The sequence below is a fragment of the Notechis scutatus genome, chromosome 6 (assembly GCF_049901735.1).
Source record: "Notechis scutatus isolate UNSWTSFEM ecotype Mainland chromosome 6, rNotScu1.2, whole genome shotgun sequence".
Lineage (NCBI taxonomy): Eukaryota > Metazoa > Chordata > Lepidosauria > Squamata > Elapidae > Notechis > Notechis scutatus.
Genome location: NC_142014.1, coordinates 19237158 through 19254596, shown reverse-complemented (window position 1 = coordinate 19254596; position 17439 = coordinate 19237158). Strand labels below are relative to the sequence as shown.

The window sequence follows — 17439 nt, the reverse complement described above, 5'->3', positions numbered from 1 at the left end:
TATGTAGATCAGCAGTGTTTTTATATTAATTTATATTTCAACAATTCCCATTTCTACTGCTAGCCACTCACATTTCAAATTCTGCATTGTCATTCAATGATTAATCTGTGTGGTGCTGTTTTTGTTTCTTTCACATTTCTATTTCATCTATTTTACTAGAACATTTTATACTTCAGCTAAGTTGGCTTTTTTTGGTTGAAGATTGTTTTTCAAGAATATAATGTGTTCAGCACACTCCATTTGTCTGATGCTTCTTAATTTCTCAATCATTCAGGAAAAAATAAATGCAGCATTGAACATGGAGTTTTTAAAATATGTATAACAGAACTGTCTTTTTTTTTTTAATTTTTAAAGCAGTTAGTCTACTATGGTTACCCATAGTAATTTCAAGCCATTTATTAGCTCAATCTCTGTGCTGTTTAACTTCTCAGATACTGTTGGGGGAGCTGCAGTTCCATGAATCTGCATTGTTTTAGAAGAATATTCTAGTTCTTTTGGAGTTAAATTATGCTAAGATTTTTTTTTCATAAGAATTTGAAGCTTATAAATCTAGTTTATCATGTCCATCATTTAATTGTTCATTCAAATCACGTTACGATTTACAGTGTCTCAGTGAAGTAACTGTTTTGTGTCAAAAGATAAATAATGCATGAGCAAAAATTGTGGGTTCCCTTAAAATTATACAGCCAGAAATATTACGCTTAAAGGGAAATAATAGAAGAATGCTTTTGTGTTTTGAGAAAAATATTGTGCATAGTTAGTTGCTTGGTTTCCAGCAGGCCTCCAGGCCAGCCAATGACTCCTATTTGAAGCAGAGTCTTAATTTTTGATAAAGCAGAGGATCAAATCTCCATGGTAAAAGTGCAGCTTATCGGTATTTGTTTCATTGTAATTGTATAGTGTTAACTGAAGTTTGCTGAATTGAAACAGTATATAATGAGTGTATCCAGTTCAGGCTGGAGAAATATTACAGAAAGTTAATTCCGTCTGTTTTAATTGGATGTAAATGCTAATTGTTTCCAAGAGTATACAGATATTTTATATCCTATCCTGGAGATTTTCTAGAATCTAGCAATATGCTTGAGTTGTTCGAATGGAGCTCTTGATACTGAAATAGACAAGGATATCAATCTGTTTTACCAGAAGGAAGAATAGGCAAGCTTGAAGTGCTGTCTTTATGGGCTTTCCTTCCCGGAAAGAAGAAAAATCCTTGCATCAAAAGAGTGGTAATACTTAATTGCTTCAGGAAAGCCCCAGATTGTGTTCTTGATGTGGTATGATTTCATTAAAAAAACAAAAAAACCAGTAGTCATTGGGATGAAAAATTATTTTGTTCTTCCACATTAATTGGTTAATTATGATTCCATCGTTTAAGTAAGAGGTTAGGCATTTTCGTGTTTGATTGTCTTTCGATCTGGTGCTTTTTTCTTTATGGAAAAGTAGTTCTAGTCACTGCCTTAATGATGTAGTATATTTCATACTTTCTGTCTTTTTTAATAGCTGTCTTGCTCTTTTCATGTGGAAACTTAAATATGTTTTCTGGAATACCTGGTGCTCTCTGAGCTTGGTTGTTTGCTTTGCAGACATTTCATTACCTGATTAGATAACACCATCAGTGAATGGCAAGCAAACAACTAGGCTCAGAGAATACCAAGGACTCCACGTTCAACCTTGAGCTACATATATTCTTTTCTATTGAAATCCACTTTGCCTAAAATCAAATGAGTTAAATAGACGTGCAAAGAATTATATGATAGAATGAGTCTTGTTTGGTTCCTGAGTCATATTTGTGCTTGTTGCATGATCTAGAATGGAACATGGGAACGAACTATTCTTACTAAAGTTAAAGGCCATATACTAACCTGTGAAAATACTGTGAAGCTTGTTTGCCAATCAAAGAATAGTATTTAGCCTATTTCAAATTAACCTAGCATCTTTTAGTTGCTCAAGGAGATATTTGCCTTTTAAGCCTTGCATAGAAAAAAGTATTCACCAATGCAAAAAACTCAAAAGGAAAATAAATAAAAATCCTTTTTCTTCTTTCCTGTCTACTTGCAAAGAATCTTTAAAAAAGTAACTAGAGTAGTCCTCGATGTATAACCACAGTTTGAGCCCAAAATTTATGTTGCTAAGTAACAACTTTGTTAAGTGAATTTTGCCCCAGGGACCGGTTCCATGGAAGGAAGTTTTTCCATGGGCTGGAGAGGGCATGGTTGAAAACATGCTGCCTGCATCCCACAGATGGAAGGTTTGTTTGCATGGTCCAGTTTCCGGCATGCTGCAGCCTGGTGCCAGTCCACGGACCGGGGTTTGGGAGCCCCTGACCTAAGATACCATCTCTCATATTCCTAATTTGTTCAACTGTTCCGTTCTATTAAGAGGGCCTTTCCTTAGAGAAGCCATCTTTTGATGTTTCCAAAAGGAGAAATCCAGACAGTCTTTGAAGTCTTTAAGGTCACCTTCCAGGATGTTCATCCTCTGTAGCAACAGCGTCTGCAGTTACTGGCACTCTTGTCCATTTCTTTGTTTTATTCTCTTCTTATTTGAATCTAGCGAGCGCTGTGTTCAGTGTTTGGTTTCTTGCAGATTGAATGTCAGAGTAGTTGTCTTGTCTCCAGGATCTTGTCAATAAAGTTCATCTGCCTTTGTAGCGGTTTCTTTCTAGTCCTTTGATACTGGTTAAAGTTCCTGGGCACTTATTAAATGTGACAAGGCTAAACAGGAAAAGAGCAGCAGCAAAAGAAAACATCTAATTCTTTGCTTGTCATATCTTTCCTTCTTCCCACCAATCTACTCCCGACACCTGTTTCAAAAAGAAAAGAGTGTGAGGTTGACACCGAGGCTTTTAGTTGAAATAATTGGAAGGTGTATCTCATGTGCCTGAGTATTTGAACTACAGGAAGTCCCTGTTTAAACACTGCCTCATTTACCGTGTTTCTCATATAATGAGGCCGGGTCTTATTTTTTTTTGAGCCCTGAAAAAATGGCTAGGCTGTCTTTTCGGGGGTGACTTAATTCCCCCCCCCCTTGCATCTTTGGGTGGGCGGGTGGCGATGGCTTGGATGTTGACCTCGGCGTTGGTGGGGCACTTCGTATCGGGGTCAACGCAGGCAGCACCATATCCGGGTGTGCAACAAAAGTACTTCCTAACAGCAAGCCCCCCCCACCATTCCCCCCCATTTCGCATGTTTTAATATAGGCCTTAATTTGGGGGGAGGGGCTTAATTTCATTTCATGCCTATAAAACATGCTGGGACTTCCTATTGGGGGAGGCCGTATTGTTGGAGAAACAGGGTAGCAACTGTTTGTAGTTACGACAGCTTTGAAAAAGTAACTGCAAGCCATCCTGACATTTATGCCCCTTTCAGGTTTGTAAAGCAAAAAATAGCTCATTTAAAATCATAAACACAGTCATGGTTTCACTTAGTTACCGCTCCATTTAAGGACTGAGTTGCTGGGTTCCAGTTGTGATTGCTAAACAAGGACTATCGGCTATCTGTATTTATCTGCAGGCAGCTAGGAAAAGAGGTGCTGCTACCCGTATCTGTTTAGGAACAAAATGAGCATTTCCATACTGCACGAGCGTCCTTGCTGAAGGGAGAACACTTCTTGAATCTGCCTATTCTCCTCTGAATCCATCGCTGAGATTTGTTTTTCTCCATCAATGTTGTTTTCAACCTAGATCTGCTTAAATGAGTCGGAAATACTTTGAAATATAATAGACATATTTAGTTGCAGACTTCCCTATGGAATATGGAGAAGGATAGCAGTCAGTGCCTTCAAAGACAGCATGTTCTCTTGGATGCTGAATATGGTGGAAATGGCTGTTTGAGCAGAATCTAGTCTTTTTTTTAAAAAAAAATACTTTTATGGGTTTTTTCAAAATTACAATTAAAAACAAAAAAAATTGTAAATACCATTTAAAGAGAATGAAATATTTGTAATATAAATCTGATTATCTAAGAGACCATATCTCCTATTATTAATGTGCCCAAAAAGAAAAGGTGGAAATCTCTTTTAACACAGAGGGGAAAAATAAGGAAAAGGGGATGCTAATGTTAAATTGCAATACAAGTACATTACTTGTATTTGTATGAAAACTACCATTGGTCAGTTTTTCAACTTTTGACCACATGGAATCATATGATCCAGTCTTTCCTGTTTGCTGATAAAAGACCCAATTCAAAGATTGAGAATTGGATCTATCTGGCCTCCCCTCTTCTTCCAAAGTGATCTTGTGATGCAGTCAATATTAGAAAGGGAATATTGCTTTTTTGACTTTATTCTAAAACGTGCAGCTAAAAAACATTTGTATAATTTTCATGTGCAAAAAATAATCATTGGAACCTGTGGCTGCCTTTTAAAGTTTCATTTACCTTATTTGAAGCTTGTATATATACTTGTTTCTATATGCTATAGGCAAAACATTCAGTAAGGAATATCTATGGAGATTCTCAGTCATCCAGGTCATGATAGTCCCCAAGGTACTTTTTCAAGAAGCAACTGAACTTTCTTTGTTTTTTACTAGAAGATGTTTCACTTCTCATCCAAGAAGCTTCTTCAGTTCAGACTGAATGCTTCTCTTGGATGAGAAGCAAAATGTCTTCAAGGAAAAACAAAGTAAGTGAAATTGCCTTTTGAAAAAGCATCTTTGAGATTCAGTAAGGAAATGACATTGAGGAATTTCACCTACATACAGCCAGAATGGTGAAAGCTTCCCCTTTCTATTTAGCATTTTATGGCAGAATTTAAGATATTGGTGAATTCAGTGATCAAGATTAAAAAAAAATATCTAGGAATTCTAGATGGTTCCTAAGCCATAACTAGTATATATATCTAGTGCCCTTCTCAATGTCAATAAAATGACGTATTCATTCACTTAGTTACTAGATTTCTATCTCTTTTGTTTAGAATCATAGAATCATAGGGCTGGAAGGGACGTTGGAGGTCATTTAGTTCAACTCCCTGCCTAAGGCAGGAGGCCTTATTGCATCCCGGACAAATGGCTGTCCAATTTTTTCTTGAAAACCTCCAGCGATGGAGCACCCACAACTCCAGGAGGTGAGCTGTTCCCTTACTTGATTGTACTTAATTGTCAGTTCTTAGTTCCAGATTGGATATCTCTTTAGCAAGCTTCCAATCATTGCTTCTTGTGCTGCCCTCAGACGCTTCAGAGAATAAGTTGCCCCTTAAGTACCGCAAGGCAGCTACCATGTCAGAATGCAGAATATCGAATAACAGAGTTGGAAGGGACCTTGGAGACCTTGGCCCACAGGCTGGATGCATCAGGCACAGGCTACGCCCACCCCAGCTCTGCGAAGGCAAAAAACATTGCAATATGTCACATGATGGCAAGGTGATACGGCGAGTTTGACATCCGTGCCCTGTACTATTTCATATAGATAGCTTTCCAATCTCTTCTTAAAACCCATCAGTGATGGAGCCACCCACAACTTGTTCTCAATGACAGGAAATTTCTCCTTAATTCTAGGTTGGATCTCTTTCTGATAACTTTCTATCCATTGTTTCTTGTCCTGCCCTCAGGTACTTTGGAGAATAGGTCAATCCATTCTTCTCTGGGACAGCCTGTCAAAAATTGGAAGGCTGCTATCATGTCAGCTCTGGTCCTTCTCTTTGTTAAACTAGACATACCTAGTTCTTGCAACCATTCATCCTGTGCTTTAGCCTCCAGTCCCCAAACAATCTTTGCTGTTCTTCTCGGCATTCTTTCTAAAGTCTCAGCATCTTTTTTGTAGCCTGGTGGCCAAAACTGGATTCAGATTTGCAGAATTCCAATCCTTCTCTCTTGGTTAGGCAAGACATGCTTAGTTCCCTTAAAAGTTCTTTGTACAATGTAGCCTCCAAAGCTCTTCTCTTTGTTGATATTCTCTGCATTCTTTCTAGGGCCTCAAGCAGCTTTTTTTGTATCATGGTGACCAGGATTGTAAACACTACTCCAAATGTGGCCTCACTAATGCATTATAGAGTGCTATTACTTGTTATCTTGTTGCTCTCCCTCTGTTGGTGCAAGCCAGGACTGCATTGGCTTTTGGGTAGCTGCAGCACACTACTGACTCATACTTAAGTTATTATCCAGTAGGACACTTGCATCCTTCTCACAGTTACGACTGAGCCAGGTACTGTCTAATCTGTATCTATGCCTTTGGGTTTTTTTCTTCCTAAATGCAGGATCTTCCTTTTCTCTCCATTGAATTGAATCTTGATCCTTCTGAGTCTGTCTTCCAAGGTTTTGGCAGTTTGCTGTCATCTGCAAATTTGATGGGTTCTCTTTCCCCTAACCCTAACCCTGTGAGATAGGTTGGTCTAATATCACACAGTGAGCTTACATGGATGAAAGTGGACTTGAACTCCAGTTTCCTCATTGGCAGTTCATCAACTTAACATTTATACCACACTGGGTCTATTCTGTTGAGGAGGTATCTGTCAGTTTTTCTTCCTGCTAATTTAGACTTGGGAATGTAAATAGAGGTGGATATATAATATCAAGCAGCAGTAAATTTTTCTTAATTAAAATTGTGGAACATAGGATGCAAAAGCAATTATATTAGAAAGCTTGTAACTAGACCTTCTGGAAATGTTTCTTTAGTACTGATGATGAATTGATATTTTTTTCTCCAGATAAGTGTTTTTGTATTTATTGGAAGCATAGTTAAGCAAAGGTGATCAGATTTCTAGTCCTTCTTGGATCTAGGCTCTTGATCCTTTTGGAATTAGATGTCCAAATTTTTCTAATTTAAAATTAATCTAATTCTTTTCTGATTTTATATTTATTTTTATCTTGTTTTTTTTTAAAATTCAATGTAATTAAATGTGATGCAGATGTACCATGCAATAAATAATAATTCTAATGCAAACTTTTCCCCATATTTGAAATAATTTGATATCTTTTATCCATAATGCCCATCATGACTCATTTTGGAGAAGGAACAAGAAGCATAAATAAAAATTATCCTTGGCATGTAGAGAAAAATACTGCAGTGGGATAACACAAACAGTATCATTGGAACTATTTGATAGGTGATCTACTGTAGGAGCTCAGGTCTTGCACTTTTTTCCTTTTCTGTTTTTTATGTCTTTATAAAAAGCAGAATTGCAGTGGTGATATGGTGATATCATTAGAGGTGGGCAGGGGAGTGAAGGCGAATGTGTCAGGGCAGACGTATGACATCCTTGGTTAATGATAGTCCAGTCCTGGCCTAAGGACCTCAACTGGGACTACTGAAACTTCTGTCATCAGCAGCACAATGTTTCACCTAATGACCACTTAGCAACAGAAATTCTGGCTCTCATTTAGGACCTTTAAGTGAGGACTACCTGTATTTTTCTACTGGGATGGCAGTAGATTTTAGTAAACCAGAATAAAATGGGTCTTGGAATTTTATGAAGAACCTTGGATCTCTTCTCCCAACTGCCCTGTGTGTACTCAGTTTTAATATCTGTCATATAACTACATAGATATTCTTCTTTGAGTGAAATCTGCAAAAGAAGAATGTAACAATGGCATTTCACTCTTTCTGATGTTTGCACTTTTACTTAGGCCATCTCTCCACCTGCAATATGCAGCTTGTGTGTAAATGTTTCGAATGTGGTGTAACAAAGGAATTAATATTTGCATTAAAAGTCTTTGATACGGCCGTTCTTCTTCCCACCCAAACAGAATGCATATGTATCAACAGATTATATCAGTTAAACAATGCATGTGCTATTTATAAATGTCCAGGAACGGCTAGGAAGAACAGTTGGACAACATACAATCACTTTCATTTAGGGAGCATTTCAGTGAATACATGAATTAGAAACAAAAGCTTAAAGCATGTTTTTTTTCCTTGGTCTCTCTGCATTATGAGACTGAGGTACAGGAAAGTTGGTTGGAAAACAGTTGTGAAGGAGGTCAACTAGTTGGTTTCATAGTTGGGTGAGGTTTAGGTAATTTTGAATTTGCTGTTATCTAAGGTACAGTAAAGTAAACGCTTCATACACTTCCTCATTTCCATTTTTAAACTGCTTGAAAGTGGGCATATATTGAAGCACAACATGGCTAAGTTGCAAACATGTTATGATGGTGTTTTTATACTTTAAGGCAGGTCTAGAACTCACAATCTCCTGGTTTGTAGGCCAGCCATTACCCAATACACCAAACTGGGTTTTATTCAGCCTCTCTATTTAAATGTATACTGCAATGTATTCCAAATGTATTAATAATAATAAAAAGAGAGGTAAAAATGACCTTCATAAGTTCACTTGTTTTAACCATATTATTTGAAAAGTTTTCTTGTCTTTTTTGATGAAAAAAAACCCCAAATTCAAATATTGACAAAAACCCACAAATCCACAAACTATTGCTGCAATTCAAATATAGATTCCTTCTCTCAACGTTGTATGATATTTTTTTAAAAGCTGCTAAGTACCTGAGAAATTCATGGTGTCTTAAAAGATTGCAAATATGGAAGAAAATAATCAAGGGGACAACTATATTTTGCACACAATGATCTCTCCAGAATCATAATGTTTTCAAACATTATTTGCAGTATCCAGTTTATAAAAAGCATTTTTATTAACCTTTTTATATTATCAAAGTAAGCTAATTTCATGTTGAAATATTTAAGCACTTTTCTTTTAGAGGTGATGTAAAGAAATAATATAACCTTTGTTTAAAGAAGATTTAGAAACCAAATTCCTCTCAAAACTCTAATCATTACACAATTTCAGAAGCAAAGTTAATATTTGAATAATGTAGACTAAATGACTATTAAATAAACTGCCAACAAATTTGTCGTCTTTTTCAGAACTAAGTTGATCCAGACTAATAATCCTGTGACCAGGCAAATTTACCCCCAAACAGGTTTAGATGCTAATTTTAAGCCAGGATTTATTCCATAATGTAAGTTTTACAATTTACATGATTAAAAAGGTCATAATTATATTTGCAAGCCAGTATTTTTTAATTGTGTTGTTGTTAAGTGCAGGCATTGAAATAAATCCCTAGGCAACAAAGAATCCAATCACAGAAATTCTTTGATTTACATTTCAACAATTTTTTAAAAGTGAGGCATGGGAACTCATGTGTAAGAATCAGAACAAACACCTAGGTTTATAAGGAAATTATCTTAACCCCAGTGTATTTTCATGCAACTTCTTAATTAATTGCTCTTTTTCTTTTGGTTGGGCAAGTAGAAGAATTGCGGAAGCTGAGTTGGTCAGGAATTCCAAAAGTTGTCCGGCCAATTACATGGAAGCTCCTGTCAGTAAGTACTTTATGATTTTATGATGATGGTGTATGTCTGCCGTGTATAATTTTGCTTGAATCACAACTATTAAGTAGCATTACAAACAGTGTGGCCAAAGGAACAGTGTTCTTTTTCAGTTTCAAGAAAAGTTTCAACACGCTTTCGAAGTTCTGTTCTTTTTCCTACAACAATAAAGACCATTCCTGGCATCCTTATTGTGGCTATTCCCTGACTTTGCCTATCTCAGAAGGATAACAAAACTCAATAAGTAGGCATAAAGTCAGTTGATCATCAACTGTCAAGATCCTAAGAGGCAGAGGAACCTGGGACAATCTGGAAATTGCAGAGACAAATGGGATGGAGGAGAGAAATGCATGAGGGAATTGGAAGGACAATCAAGTCACTGTCTTATTTATATTCAGCTTGAGCAAAGAACACCCCAAGTCAAAACGGTAACTTGATCTATTTGGCCATATATCTTCATCAAGAACCACAAAAGGCAGGTAGAATATTGTCAGTGAAATAGTGGTACCGAAGCTCTTAGCCATGAATTGGCGTATTCAGTGGAAGGGTATAAAGCAGAGGTCTCCAAACTTGGCAACTTAAAGACTTGTTGACTTCAACTCCCAGAAAGCTGGCTGGAGAATTCTGGGAATTGAAGTCCACAAGTCTTAAAGTTGCCAAGTTTGGGGACCCCTGGTATAAAGGAAGGTCCCAGGGTTGATCTTGGACACTTGCCATAAGGGAAAGCTCCTGAAGATGTAATTCACTTTGCAAACAAACCAGAAGATAGAGAAGGGTTGAATTAGTAAACAGCTCCATTATCATCGATGCCAGGCATAATAAGTAGTACTATGGTCGTATGTATGAAATACTGCAGTCGGTCCTAAAGAATCAGCCTAGTGTGAGAATTTGGGACTTGGTTACCAAAATAACATTTAGAACTTGAGAAAGCACTATTTCTATTGATTTTCACAAAATGCCAATTGATGTGGATCAAGAAGGCCACTGGAAGACAAATAGAAGTCATTGTGAGAAGGCAGGCCTCACAAGAACTTTGGATTAGTTCAGTATTGTGATCACAAAGAGGGATCCTGGGATTTTTTTTTTTCCAGTGAGACAAAGGTCATACTTACAGGAGTCTAGGAAAGTCCCAGGGGTAATGAAATTTGAATGTCTTATGGGTCTCCTGATGTACAGATGCATTCCTTGTTTGTGGCAATAAACAAGGCTGCTGTATTTTTTTTGTTTTTAGCCAGAAGAAGAAACTGTACAGCGATTCATATTTGTGGGTAGTGTATGTTATTTGTACTTTAAAAATAAAAGTTGGCTTGATATAGAATATTGAAACTGTTGATCCAGAGAGAGAATGCCTGTGTTAATCTTAAAAACTGAGTAAGAGAAGACACGTCTGCCCTAAGGCAAACATTTATATCCCATGAAGAGTTAAATTTACAATTACACATTAAATTGTTTTTAATGATACTAATAGTATCATACATAAATGCAAACCGTTGACAAGAAGTGAAGCCTAGAATTTAATATTTAACCTTACATAAATCCATGCGACAGGATATTAAATGTCAGATTTCATCTAAAGACATAATGTCAGCTAATATAGTGTAAAATACCTGGAAAATATTGTATCTCTGTGTATGTAGGTGCACACTTTTAACAAAAATGCTTAGCTGGTGCTAGAAAATAGAAGCTGTGTGGATGCCATTCCTCCAGCTCGTTAATCTGACTGTCACGGAGGTGTAAAGAATCAGATAATGTTTTTTCATCCTGTTATTTAAATAGAGATTAAATAACAGCTTTTCTGATTTGGCCATAATGGTAATTGAGCTTAACTTTTCCCTGGACAATTTAGTAGGTAAAAAAGAATGAACTGAATAACCAAACAATTGATTCTTAGCCCTGTCTTAGTGCAGATCTTAATAGATTGCAACTTTTTCCTGAGGTTTGAAGTCAGCTTTCTTAAAATAAATACTATATAGATAGTATTTAAGTATTGTATGCTTGGTTTTATTGTCCCTCACTGCCATACATTCTAATATGTGTGGTGTAGTTGTTATGCATGGGATTAGTATTGGGAAGATCAGGTTTCATTTTGCAAAATGAAGCTGTTAGCAAACGAGACAAAAATGTATTAGTTATTCCATTTTTAATAGCTACCAAGGTTAACTGAAATTGCCCATTATTTCTGTGGCATAATATGAGCGTTTTATGTTTCTGGAAAGCGTAATCTATACCTTTGAGTTAGTTGCATTAAGAACTTAAGCTGTGCTTCACTGGATCAGGTCCCTAGCTTGTCTAGGCCAACTGTCTCTTCTTTTAATGGCCAACCAACTGCACAGGACAACTCACTAATCCTCTACCAGATGGTCTTCAGAGGCAGCCCCATTGCCATTGAGGCTAATAGCTATTCATCCTCATGATATCTGTAGATTGGTCCAATTTTTTTTTGAAACCAGCCATCCTGGTAACCATTTCCCACTTCTGGTGGTAAATTCCAAAGTTTAATTATATAGTACATAAAAAAAATATTATATATATTTTTTGTTTGTTTGTCCTGATTCTTCCAGGATCCAGTTTCTGGTTCCAGTACTTTGAGAAGAGGGAAATAGCTTCACATTGTGCACAATTTTGTAAAAATTTTCCCATTTCTGTTGAATCAGCTTATTTTAGGAAAAAAAATCCTATATAGGTAGTCCTTGCTTAAGAACTTAAGAAGTGGGACTGGCAATTGTCTTTAAGCAGTGCAGTTATTATGTGAGACTTCATGTGACTATGATGGTCTTATAGCCTCTCTTCCATAGCAGTTTTTAAGGGAATTACCCGTGGTCATAAAGCAAGACATCCCATGACCATGGCTGGCGATTTTACTGTCAGCTTTTCCATTGACTTTGCTTGTTAGAAGCTGGCTGTGGTGTGCAAAATGGTTATCGCATAAATACAGAAGGCTGCAACAGTTGTGAATGCATCTGAATGTTAGCCATGTAGCCACAGAGGCTATATGGTAATAAAGTTATTTTTACAGTGCCATCGTAATTTTGAATGGTCACAAAACAGGACAGTCATTAAGTGAGGACTGCCTGTATTTGAATTTTGACTCACATTCATCAACTCTCAGTAATTTCATGTACCATTCCTTATTAGTATTTCAGGTCATTTACCAACAAATTATGGCTTTTGTCTCATTTTTGACCCTTGTTCTTTCACTTCAGCTTATGTACATAAGAAAATCAGCGGAAAATGGATGTTTAAGAATTCTGTGGAAGTAATGGAGTTGCATGTAGAGATGTTCTCTTCTTTTTCATGATGAAAAATAAATTGGGCAATAAAGTAAATTAATCTTACTTTTTTCAATTATTTTGCACTGAGTGCACTGCCTTTTTTACATGGATATATTAACATCTATAAGACTGCAAGATGAAGATGAATCAGATTATGTTCTTTGCTTATGCTTCAGGGATTGGCAATAGTTCCTGCGACATACTTTTTATGGTTAATTTCAAGAGACTGTCTAAATTTGTGAGTTTTCAGAGTAATGATTCTGAAAAATTGTACACTATGTAGTCTCCTAAGATTTCAATCATTTTTAAAATAATTTTCTTCTTTAATGATGTTGCCTGTGCCATTATGCAAAATCTCATAAGAATGTCTGGAAAGTTCCTAAAATCTGATTTACATTAATGCTGAATTTATTTGCAAGAAAAATGTATCTTAGCTTATTTTAAAGTTTTAAAGATCAGATTTTTCTATTCATATTTTTTTTTATTTGTGTACCTTTTTAATTTGATTGAAGTTAAATTTAATTAGATGAATTTCAGTCTATTTGAGTAGGTCTTATCCCTTTGAATATACTATGAATACTAAAATAAAAGTAGCACAATATAATCTGTATCTCCACTGCAGTCATTGGCAAAATGGTTCAGTAAAATGCTGCTCAAATTTTCAAAGGTGAAAACCCCCAGTTTACTTGGCTATTTTGTTGATTGAAATTAATTTGAAAATACCTGATGCCATAGTACTGATTTCCCCCCCTTGAATTAATGATTAACAACTGCCTTTTTTTACCTCTCAATTACTAGGGTTATCTTCCTGCAAATACAGATAGGCGAGAAGGTACTTTGCAAAGAAAACGGAAAGAATACTTCGCTTTTGTTGAACAATATTATGATTCAAGAAATGAAGAAACTCATCAGGATACATATAGACAGGTAAAGGAATTGTTAAAATGACTCTTGTTAAATTGTTAAAATGAAAAATCAAATGCACAAGTACGGTATATGTGGTACCTTGCTCAATAGTAGTAACTGTGAGATGGATCTCAGAGTCCTAGTGGACAACCATTTAAATATGAGCCAGCAGTGTGCAACAGCTGCCCAAAAAGCCAACACAGTTCTAGGCTGCATGAACAGAGGGATAGAATCAAGATCAAGAAGTGTTAATATCACTTTATAATGCCTTGGTAAGGTCACACTTGGAATACTGCATCCAGTTTTGGTTGCCACAATGTAAAAAAGATGTTGAGACTCTAGAAAGAGCGCAGAGAAGAGCAACAAAGATGATTAAGGGACTGGAGGCTAAAACATATGAACTGGGCAGGAACTGGGTCTGTCTGGACTGATGAAAAGAAGGACTGGGGGAGACATGATAGCAGTGTTCCAGTATCTCAGGGGATGCCACAAAGAAGAGGGAGTCAAGCTATTGTCTAAAGCACCTGAGGGAAGGACAAGAAGCAATAGATGGAAACTAATCAAGGAGACAAGCAACCTAGAACTAAGGAGAGATTTCCTGACCGTTAGAACAATTAATCAGTGGAACAGCTTGCCTCCAGAAGTTGTAAATGCTCTAGCACTGGAAGTTTTTAAAAAGGCAAGTGGTTCATTTCTCTGAAGTGGTGTAGGGTTTACTGCCTACGCAGGGGGTTGGACTAGAAGACCTCCAAGGACCTTCCCAACTCCTCTCCTCTCCTCTCCTATTCTATTCTGATGAGGGCAATGTCAGAAGTGTATTCTGTAGCAAGAATAGCCCTGTTATTTTTTTGTTGCCATAATACTATCCCAAACTGAATGAACATTTGAAATGGGCACATTAAAGGGAGTTATCTGATCATAAGAAACAGTTTAGGCTATGGTTTCCCATAGGTCCTGGTTGTTGGAGCCCTGGCTTTGTTTATGAACAGCTGCAACTTTTTTTTTTTTTGAGAAAAAGGTGTATGCTTTTTTCTTTTAAATGTATTTAGTTAAGAATATATAATAAAAAAAAATATTATCAAAAATACAGTTTATCTACCCAATAATGGAAAGCAGCTTTCCGTGTATTGCACATAATCTAATATGGTCCTTGACCTGATACAACTGCCTAAACTCTAAACCACCTAGGCTGTTCATTTAAATATATTGCATTCTTCTATTCCTAATACATAGATCATATTCGGTTTCTTCAGTCTTCAGGTCCTTCCTCCTGGAAAAGAACTTTTGGTGTTTATAGCTTTTCTTCTAGGCTTTAAAATCCTGATATAGGATCTGATTTTGCAGGACTTTCATGAGACCTGCTTTAGCACCCTGATTTCCCCCCCCCCTTTTTTTTTTCCAGCTTGTAGTTAACTTTAGAAATAAATATACTGTAATTCATGATATAAAGTGATAATTGGATTTTGTTTTGTTTTTCTGGTTATCTTATATGATATGGGATAAGTCTTCCAATCATTCTATTTCTTTATGTTGTTTCCCTTTACTTCTCTTTTAATATTAAACTACCTAAAGAGTTGGGGAGCCTGAAAATTGAACTAAATGAAAAAAAAACAGGAAAAAAACCAGTAATTTCCAAATCTTTAGCTTCAAGAAGTATTTTTCTTTGTGACTGTAGCTGTGGGATCTCTCCACATGTCTGAAACTGTTCCAGCATTGTATAAAACACGTATATTTGGTTTGCCTATGAGCTAAGCAAGCCAGGTTTCCGCTATTAATAAATCTATTAAATAAATTAAATCTCATAAGAGCACTCTGCTTTTGGTTCTGTTCATTGCTGAGGAAGATAAATAATGTTTTTCAGGACAGTCTGAAGATCGGGTCTTTCTGTCACAAATTATCCATGAATGCCCCTAGAATATACTTTGGAAATCTATGTTAGATCAAAGCTGGAATACTTGTCATTACCTTCAAAAAGTTGCTGAAATTCAGCTGATTCCTCATCACTGAAATTATCCAGCAGTTTACTGAAGCTATGGGATTGTAGTCCACCAACTTTTACAGGTTATAAGATTGACTAATGGGATTATATGGTAGTTGTATACAATGAATTAAAAAATAAATATAATTTCCTCCTCTTCATTTACATGCCTGTAATTTCTTTTTGAAGGGATTTCTCTCTTCTGGAAAGATAGTATACTTTTGGGAAATAATTGAAAATATCTTCTTAGCCAAAGGTGGCTGTGTAAATCATCTGCATAAATTGTTTCGAGTGCCTTATTGTTTGTCTTCATTTTGAGGGTGTTTTTGTAACTGGTGGTTTTTATTCTATTAACTGATTAAAGAAAAGATCAAGGATGTCATAGGTTTAACGTGGTTCAGGGATGATTAAACAGTAGGCAATAACAGATGACACCATACTTTGTACCTGCAGAAGCTTTTGGCATGCAGATAATTTTTAAACAGAAAATAATAGATAAGCTACCACTCATAACACTGAACTAACAGTAAGTATATATTATAAGGCTTTGTAAAAGATAAGGCTCTTAGAATGCTAAAGGTGAGGTATTTTTTTGAAAAGTGAAACCTGCAATATATTGTCTGATTTGAACCTGCTTGTATATTTTGAAGGTTTCTGAATTTAAATGCTTCTGTTACAGATTCATATAGATATTCCTCGCATGAGTCCCGAAGCTTTAATTCTTCAGTCCAAAGTAACAGAGGCAAGTATAATCCTAAGGTTCTCCAATTTGTGTTTGGATAGATAATAAGTTAAAATATATCACTCACATATGCTGTGTTGAAAAAGGTATTACCTTTATAAGCAATGCTTATTGGATGGGAATGGTTTGCCAATCTTAATTACTGTATTGTTTAGTCGAAAATGCAGAAAGTTCAAAGTCTCAACCAAGCATGCAGCTCTCCTCAGTAATAAAATGGGCCTTAGATTGTATCGAGAGCTCTGCTTTCATTCAAACAAGAAGTTGCTGTAACTTCTCACCCAGTCTTGAAATTTATCGGTCTAGTTCTGCACTATATTCATGAGGGGCTGAACTAAGTGACTCAGTTGTATTTCTGTTACCTCAGACAAGAGTGTATATCTAACTGGAAGTCCAGATGCATGCCTCATGAAACTGAACTCTTAACTTCATTGTCACCCTACTTTCAGAATCCCAGAAAAAGAGTGGGTAAGGTTAATTTGGAGAGAAGATAAATGCTTATTCTCATCCCAATAATCCCATTACTGAAGACGTATCCAGAATAAACAGATCCAGAATCTCTAAAGGGGATTTGGAGCCTCTTCTTCTTTTTCCCCTCATTGGTCCACCCCCCCTTTTTTTTCTTGCTCATTGATCTTTTTTTTTAAATTGCATGATTAGCAGGAAATCAGATTATGTAAAGTCCATTTTTCAACTACTTCTGAAATCTCTAGAGTATACCAAGCATTTCTTTAGCTCAGTCTACTATATATACTATAATGATATTCACAAGAAATGAATAATCTCAGATTATAGGGCAGGGGGAAAATCTGCAATTACATAGTAAGCTTTGGAGAGAAATAAGCTATTCTACTCTCCCTTGATATTAATCTTATATTGTAAAATCTTTAGAGCCTTGATGTTAATCCTATAACATAATACATTTCAATGATCTCAATATGTAAAGTCTGTACTATGTTAATTTGACTAATAAGTATACATAAAAGCTAGAGAGCGTGAACTTCCCAAAATATCTACATGAAAATCATTTACAGCAGCCCTTGATTTGAAATATTCCTCCAAAATTGGACATATCAGTATTACAGCTACAAAGATTGTTTACAAGACTTAATGGGACTTGATAGCTCTGATAAAGAAATATCAATATACTCATTTATGTACATGAATATGCTTTCATGGACATTGATTTTTTAAAAATATTTAATTCTTACTGCTTTATATTTGTTACTTTAATATCTCTAAAAAAACTGGAATTATCTGATTTCACTGCTG

The 17439-nt window shown here is 36.0% G+C and overlaps 1 protein-coding gene across 2 annotated transcripts in view; it reads left to right on the top strand.

Annotated features, from left to right (window-relative positions):
• The window catches only part of TBC1D22A (TBC1 domain family member 22A), a 111294-nt gene that overhangs the window by 17856 nt on the left and 75999 nt on the right, over window positions 1-17439 (top strand). Inside the window, exons 5-7 of one of the 2 annotated variants that reach the window (XM_026677657.2) lie at window positions 9196-9266; window positions 13343-13471; window positions 16108-16170. In XM_026677657.2, coding sequence (XP_026533442.1) covers window positions 9196-9266; window positions 13343-13471; window positions 16108-16170 — 263 coding nt within the window. Of the gene's footprint in view, window positions 1-9192; window positions 9267-13342; window positions 13472-16107; window positions 16171-17439 lie in introns of both variants that reach the window. The other variant, XM_026677656.2, reaches the window with a different exon arrangement.